The sequence below is a fragment of the Drosophila mauritiana genome, chromosome X, assembly GCF_004382145.1.
Source record: "Drosophila mauritiana strain mau12 chromosome X, ASM438214v1, whole genome shotgun sequence".
Taxonomy (NCBI): domain Eukaryota; kingdom Metazoa; phylum Arthropoda; class Insecta; order Diptera; family Drosophilidae; genus Drosophila; species Drosophila mauritiana.
In genome coordinates, this window is record NC_046672.1 from 16402992 (window position 1) to 16411406 (window position 8415).

The 8415-nt window shown below is 41.1% G+C and overlaps 1 protein-coding gene across 1 annotated transcript; it reads right to left on the reverse strand.

Moving 5' to 3' along the window:
• Positions 1-3408, reverse strand: LOC117147097 (serine/threonine-protein phosphatase 2B catalytic subunit 2). Its single transcript, XM_033313863.1, has one exon. It carries the CDS (start codon positions 2796-2798, stop codon positions 1086-1088), a length of 1713 nt encoding a protein of 570 aa, XP_033169754.1. The 5' UTR covers positions 2799-3408; the 3' UTR covers positions 1-1085.
• Between the last annotated feature and the right edge of the window lie 5007 nt (positions 3409-8415).

Here is an 8415-nt window from a genome sequence, read left to right on the forward strand (position 1 = left end):
TTTGGTTTTTTGTTCGCCAAGCTACTGATAAAACGCAAATAGTTTATACACACACAGTCGTACACGTAAAATGTAACATATTAAGTCGAAAGTTAGATTATGCAACAATAATACATATACATATATTTAAGTATATATTTAAAAAAAAAAATATAAACTCTGATTTCACTTTCAATGTTTAATTCGTATAAGGAACATTTATGGACTATTGCGGCACATATTGCAAATGGTTTCGAAATTGTTTGCTTCTTTCTTTTGTTTCTATGCAAGATTACATTTCTAGAGTTCAAGGATTACGATTATTACAAAAATGACCTTTGCTCATTTCAAATTTCATTACACTTTCGGTTGCATCGCGGCACTGCGCCTCGATATTTCTAAATAATCATATGTATACATATATGTACGCTTCTTTTTTGGCGCTGCTAAATGTTTGGAACAGATTAGCGCTGGATTTTGTTTCCCTATCTCTTCAATTGGATTAGTGTTGTTTCTTGCTTTTGGGGAATTCTGGGGTTATTATTCTTCTTAAATTATCGCATTATCGCAGGGGGAGGGGTGGCAATTTGCTCATTCCGTTTTGTTCATTTTCCATTTTAAAATTTGCCCATTTCAGTTTATACATTACAACTTAAGCTAGGTTATGGGTTACGTTATGGGTTGGTTTTCTTCTATCGAGAAAGGGAATTTTCCTTTTTGGGGGCCGGCGCGCCAAAGTATGCCACACATAATTCTAATATCCAATGTGCGCGCGCCTGCGTTAAAACAAATCTCTGCTCCGTGCCGTCGGTTTGGAGGCTCTGGGCCATGGACATAGACATGGGCATGGAGCTGGTGCGGGATCACATACGAAATGCAGGGGTTATGACAATTACTTAGAATTAGAATTGGTTTTAGTATTTAAGTTGCTGCTCTGCCACATTAAGTTTAATTAAGGTTCCGTTCGGTTGGTGTTCTTTGTGTTGCCTCCGCTCCGCTCCACTCAGCCCCTCCTTCAGACCAATTCAGACCTCGCCAGACTCCTCCGTGCCGCATCTGCATCTGCATATGCATCCTCGTCCTGCAGCCGCACTAGATGGCACAGCTTACCCATGTCCTGCCCCATTTTTGCCGCCCTGCTGACTGTGCTGATTCGGATCCTCGCTGGGCGTGGGCGGCTGATCCCGCCGCGGCGGCATCCGTTCGTTGACGGCATCCAGGCCCTTGGCCTCCGCGAACGAGGTAATCTTGTGGTTGGGCGAGAAGCCCTGCATGGCGTTCTTGAGCGACTGCTTGCCGCCGGAGAGGGCGCCGAGGGGCAGGGCGCCCGTGGGCGTCAGGCCCTTCAGCTGCAGCACCGACTCGGACTCCTCGCGCAGCACGGAGAAGACGCGCGCCATCTTGCCGATGGCACGGATCTTGTTGCGGATCACCTCCTTGCGCAGCGCCGCCTCGTCGTCGGAGAGCGGCTCCTCGCTCTCCTCGGTCATGAGCTCGTCGTCGGAGCAGATGTTCAGCACGTTCACCAGCATCTCGGTGACCTTCTCGCCCACGAAGGGCAGCGACCAGGTGAACACGTCCATGAAGTTGGGCAGCCAGTACGGGTGCGGCGAGCAGTTGAACTGCCGGATGTTCATCACGTTGTTCTCGTACTTCAGCACCGCCGCCTTGTTGTTGTACACGTCGAGATAGTTGGGCGCCGAGAAGATGGTGATCAGCGAGGGGAAGCCGGTGGTCTGGCTCTTGCGGTACATGCGGTAGCCGGCGTCCTGCGCCTCGTGCGCCCGGATGATCGACAGCAGGTTGTTGTTCTGCAGGAAGTCGCAGCAGGCGGCGTAGCTGTAGAAGTACGAGCAGCCGCGCACGGAGTTGTGCGTGTAGAAGTCCGAGTTCTTCTCGTTGCCGAAGTCCTCCAGCGGATCGGACCACAGCAGGTCGCACATGGGGCCGAAGGCGGGCGGCTCCTTGAAGCGGTCGAGCCGCCGGATGTCCTCCAGCTCGTGTATCTCCGGCGACAGGCCGCCGTGCACGCAGAGGAACTGCTGGTTCATGAGCGCCGCCAGCGGCAGGCAGTCGAATGCGTCCATGCAGGCGTCGTACACGCGCTCCGAGTACTTGATCTTGCACTCCTGCTTGAAGGTGAAGTACTCGGTTAAGTGCCGGCACTCGTGGTTGCCGCGCAGCAGGAACAGCGTCTGCGGATAGGTGATCTTCAGCGACCACAAATACAGGACGCACTCGATGCTGAAGTAGCCCCGATCGACGTAGTCGCCCAGGAACAGATACTTGGTGCTCGCGGGCGAGCCGCCCACTTCGAACAGCTTCATCAGGTCGTAGAACTGGCCGTGGATATCGCCGCACACCGTCACCGGCGCCTCGATATCGATCATCGTCTTCTCCTGACGCAGCAGGGCGGCTCCGTCCTGGATGATTTTCAGGGCGGGCGCCTCCTCGATTCTGCCCTCCAGGATGAAGTGCTGCTTGAGCAGCTCGTGGTTGGGCTTGCCGGTGCGCTGGTCGAACACCTCCGCCAAGGTCAGCTTGTGGCTGGGCGGGAAGGGAACGCTGTCCACCACCCGTTCCTTGGTGTTTACTGCCGTGTGGCCGCCGTGCAGCTTTCCAGTGCTCGCTCCTGTGCCCGTTCCAGTGGTGGGACTGCTGTTGTCGCTGTTGTTGCCCGCTGCAGCGGTACTGCTGCTATTGTTGTTGTTGTTCGAGGCGGTACTATTGGCATCTGTGGCTTCCGCCGATCCGGCACTGACGGTGCGGGCACTTGTTGCCGCCTGGGCAACGCTGCTGCTCTGGTTATTCGAAGACATGGTTGGGACTCCTGTTTCTGTTTCGGTTTTTGGCTCTGCTGCTACGGCTACTGCTTCCCGTTTCCTTTTTCCTGGTTTCTATTCCGGGATTCGGAATCGGACTGCTCCTCTCCCGCTCCCACTTCCACTGGCTCGCTCTCCCGCTCTCGCTCTCTCACGGCTCAGTTCTGTTTCCACTGCCCACACACAAACGCACACACACACGCACACTCGCTCACTCACTCACTCACACTCTGGTACTTTCCCTGGCTGCTGCTGCTGTGTGGTTGTTGCTGCTGCTCCTACTGTTGTTGCTATTGTTGCTGTTGTTGTTGGAGTGCCTGGTGAGCCGCTTTATCGCCTTCCAGCTTTGATTCGCTTTCCTTTCCTTTCCGCTGGCTTTGCTTTGATTTTGGAACGCTGACTCCGCTGCTTTCTTCCGTGGCCTGCGCCGCTGGCCTAGCCGTTTTCCAAAAGTGCTGCTTTCACTTAACAACAATCATAGTCACTCTGTCTCAGTATTTGCTGCTTTTTTCGCTTCGACCCTGCAGACGTCGTAATTTCTCTCTTTCGCTACGTTTTTTTTCTCGCTTTTTTTAATGGAATTTTCTGCAGTGTGGCCGTGGCTCAAAAGCTCAAACTTACTGCACGTCCGCTGGAATGTGTACTCTAGTCGAGACTCGCACCTGGAATGTCATGGAAGTAGTCGAGTTAGGTACGTGCAAAATTATATATTTCCCTTTATGTTTAATATTCTTAATAAATACACTTGCTTTTATCTCTCTTCTCACAATATTATTTACATTAAAGATGTAGATAGTGAGGCAAAACTAAAATCTGAACTAATTCCGCACAGCAAGTACCACAAGGTGCAAAACTTGGATAATTATATCGAATTGGACTTGGGAGGTTTTCAAAATGCCAATTAGAAAACAATTTATTTTGAAAAGCTAAAGCTATCAATTAAGCCTTTCATATTTATTATTCTTTAAGCTTAGATAACTAAACATTATAAAATGAATTCAAATGAGAATATAAGAGCCCAGATGATAAATCTATCAATATAAGTAAAAGCCTCAGAAATGGAGTTCTTGCCCACCTGTCGGTTTCGCCCCACTTACCTGTTCCTTAATTTTCGAGCAAATTCTGGACATTACTCACTCAGTCCACCACTTCTCGAGCCTTCTGGTGGATTTGCTTCCCGGGATTAAATATGTATATGCTTATTCTGAAATTCCCCGGTGGCGAAATCGACTCAAACGAACTTTTAGAGGAAATAATAAATGTGCGCGCATTTTATTCTCAGGATAGGTACTTGTATATTTTTTTAATGTTTTTGTATTTCTTTTTTGGTTGTTTTTGTTTTTTTTTGCTTGTTTTTTTCCTTTTTGTTAATATTAATTATGTTAATAACATTGATAATCATTTTGTTTTCATTGGGTTTCTTCATTTTGTTTTGCATTCACTTAAGGTTAAAACTTGTTGTCTGCATTTTGTTGTTGCCTTCATTTATTCTCCATCGTCTACATCTCCATTATCATCATCTTTATCTTGTAAATTAATTTGTTATCTTCCTTGGATTGCATACAATTTTTGTCACAACGGCGCAAATTTTATTTAATTTTTGCCAGCCAGCTGCGCCTTGCAATACAGTTTATAAATTTGTTTATCCATTAACTTTGGTTTCGGTTTAATAATAAAATTGAAAATTTTTAAGAGATTTATCTAGATGTGATGTTTTCTTGTTTGTTAATTTGTTATGTTGCATTTTTAATATTATTTATTTTGTTTTTGGTTTTTCTTTCCCATCTTCCATCCATTTGTTTTGTTTTTCTTTTAATATAAGTATATAAACTTTTTGCTTTGACAAAGTTTTTCCAACTTATATTTATCATACATGTTATATATAAATAAATGTTTAAATATATATAAAATATGCATTTAAATTGATTTATCCAAAAGGTAAAGTTTTAATTGTTTTTGTTTTTTTCTTCACTTGGTTTTTCTTGTTTTTTTTTTTTGTTTTTGCTTTTCTTTGTCCATTCCTTTTTTGTTTATAATATATATTAAATTGTTTTTTCTTTTTCGTGTAAAGTTTTAAAGCATTCGAGGGCAGGAAGTAGATGTTGAAAAATACATGTATCAAAAAAATTAAGGTAACGTATATAATTACATACATACATACATATGATGAAAAGGTTTTCATTCGCATTGCAATGGATGAGATGAGTGGAAACGAAAAACAAGAAATCTTCCCATTTTCTCTTTATTCTCGTTAATTTTAATAAGTGTATATACGATTATAAAAAAAATCAATTCGTTAACAAAATGGCTTACTTAAAGCGACTTAAATATTTGATTGTACATAGTAGTTCAAGCTAATCGATAAACTAACAGTCTAACGGAAATTTGAAAAAAAAAACTCTAAAAACGTTTATGTTCAATACGCGATTTATTCGATATCGAACTGAGTGTGGAATTGATTGTAATCGGCCATTCTGATTTTAACTTTCGGCTGAAATTTGAGTATAGTTTTTTATGGGCATTTTTTCATCACGTCTTGGCTATCTTTAAATATCATTCTCTGGGTTTTGAAACCACCTCAAAAACTGCCTAGACGTGTGCTACGAAAGACTTTTCGAATGAAAATTGTTGGTTTTTCATACCATACTGATAGGCAGCTTTCGAAATGGTTTCAAAACTCAAGGGATTTTACAAAAACGGTGCCGAAAGTCAAGTTCGAAATAGGACCCATTCGTTTTTATATTGAAATTGTGGTTTGCTGTAGTTGGTAATTTGGTTTTAACTTTATATTCGCTTCTTCTTCTCTTGTATTTCCTATTCATATATGGTGTAGTAGAAAATGTACCGATAAAAAGTGTTATTTTCCTTTGCTTTTGGTATGGTTTTCGCATTTTGCTGGGTCCTCTTCTGAGGTCACCGAAACGACAGAGAGAAAGACATAGAGATAGAGAGAGAGAAAAGATAAAGGGTCAAGGTCGAAGTCGAGTCGGGAGTTCACAGTGCGAGAGAGACGGAGAGAGATAGAGAGAGAGAGAGAAAAGAAGAGCAGGACAACAGGAGAATGGAGAGGTTAGAGCGAGAGGGGTAGTCGTTAATATAATTTTTTGTTTAGTTCTTAGGCTTCGTGTATATAGTATAAAAGTATTTTTATATATTATTTGCTTACTCGTAATATGTTATATATTTTGGTTTTTGGTTTCTTCTCATATATGTGTATATTAATTAAATTTACTTTGGTTTTTGCATTTGCTTTTTTATGTTAGAAGAGCGCGCTAATTTGTAATTTTGCTTTTTTTTTCCTTTTTTTTATTGTGGGAACGTTGGAGGAGAGAAAAGTATTCAGTTATATGCTATACATATGTATACGGGTTGCGGTAATTTGTTAAAAAGTTCTCATTTACTTTAAAAATAATAGTAAGAGCTTGCTTGCTGTAATCCATTATTGTAATTATTGTTTATAATATTTGTATTATTCGTATTCTTGATTTTTCATTGAATCGAAATGCATAAACGTCTTGTAAATTGTTGTGTCTGTGTGTGAAACGCTTAACATTAGATCGGTTTATATTGTATATGGATATATATATATGTAAATATATATAAATGTAAATCATCTGTAACCATTAACTGCTTGATGACGTAGCCGCTGATGCGCATGGGCACCCGCGCAAAGGCAAAAACACGCGAGGAAGAAGCGGAAAGTGGAAACGGAGCCAAAAGCATGCTTTCTTCTTGGTGCTCTGCTCGCCAAGCATGCTTTCCATCACACCTCGCCCGCAAAAAGCAAAGTTGTTTGTGTGGGTGTTCGGTGTTCGGGTGTGTTTATGGGTGCCTATCAACATAACTTGAATATGTCACCGACTTTTAACTGTCCTTCTGATTGCTGCTGCACTTTTGCACATCGCGTTCGCGTTCTCCGTGCTTTTTGCTTTCTTGTATCTCATGTTCGATTAGCTGCTGCTCGCTCTACGTCTCCTTCTCTTTTCGTCTCATGCTTGGCCTATACGCACGGCTTATTGGCCAATACAAGTCGAACTATCGTAGTTAATCTCTTATTCGCAAGTTAGTAAGTCACAAAAGCTATTACTAGACTAAAAACCTTGATTGCAAAATTGAAAACCAAAGGTTTACACTCGAAAAAGTGGGCTAGCGAATCATTTGTATTCGCAAATAAGCCGTGCGCATAATCATATAGTACCAACTTCGACCCTTAACTATTTCAAATATATATATATATATATATGTGTATATACGTTCTCTTAGGCGTATGTATGTATATTTGTTTATAAAGTACTTCAAATTGCTATAAGTTTGCATTTTGTATTACATGTTCTTTAAACTTTAAATTGGGTTTGTTTGTTGTCTTGTCGAATTTGAAAAATTGTTTTAAGTTTTTTTTTTTGTGGTTTTGCATGCTGCACAATTGTTTGCTTTTTTGGTTTCAACATATTATTTTTGTTAATGGTTGTAAACGTTATTTGGTTTAATTTTCATCTTGTATAATTTAAACTTAATAGTTAATTCACATAGTTCGGTTTCCTTTCTGTTTTGTTGTTAATGATTTTTCCCTTACGACTTATTGTAGAATATAATTATTTTTGTTTAAGAAAACGTTTCGCCTTGCCCTTTTTGGCTGCAGGCGGTTTTTTGTTTGTTTAAATTTTCATTTTATTAAATTCATTTAATTAAATTACTTAACGCTTATAGAAAAAGGTGTAGTAAACAATAATGAAGTAGAAACAACAATTTAGTTTATAAATATATATTTATATTATGTGTGTTGCTGATTGTGTGTGTATATGTATATATATATAAATAGTTTACAATAAATACAAATTATAAAAAAGATAACAAGAAATATAAAAAAATTTAAGAAATAACAAAATTCCCTTTGCACACGTTAATTACATCTTCATTAGTTAGGCTTCGCGTTTCTATTTATTTTTTCTGCTCTGCTCTATTCTATTCTCTTCATATCCCCCTTTGAATTCTTCCTACGTCTTCTTCTTTTTCGACTTTAAAAAGTAACTAAAATTCCATTAAGTATAAAAAGGATTTGCACACGGCCACGAGGACGAAGCAGGCGCAAATGCTGGAGGGAAACGGGGAAGAGTTTGGACAACAGCCTATCGACGCGCCTTGAGATTCGATTATTTCGATAGGTTCGATAACGATTATTTCGATTGCTGGCAGGCTGCAGGTGGAGAAGGATGGTGGGTTGACTCAGCACTGGCGCCTGCATCGCTGCAGCCCATGCAAGTGTACTAATTATATATTCAGCTAATGACTACGACAAAGATGGCACGTATATAAAGACCACATACACAATCACCAGATGAGAGAGTGTGAGGCGACAATGGCGACGATAAACAATTACCGATAAACGATTGACAGGGGACGATCAACTTTGAGTTGGGTCATCGCCCTGCTTGTTGGTGTATGTATGTATGTTTTGCGTGTTTTGTGTGTGTGTGTGTTTGTGGTGTTTGATGTTGTGTGTGCGAGAGAGAAAGAGTCGGATAGTTAGATAGATAGAGAGAGATTCAGTCGTTTCTTGTTCTTGTATTAAAATATTGTAGTAAAATATTGTTGCTGCTGTTGTTGTTGTAGGAAG

What these genes read in the sequence shown, in the direction of transcription:
- LOC117147097 (XM_033313863.1), bottom strand. Translation starts at nt 2,798, where the DNA reads ATGTCTTCGAATAACCAGAGCAGCAGCGTTGCCCAGGCGGCAACAAGT.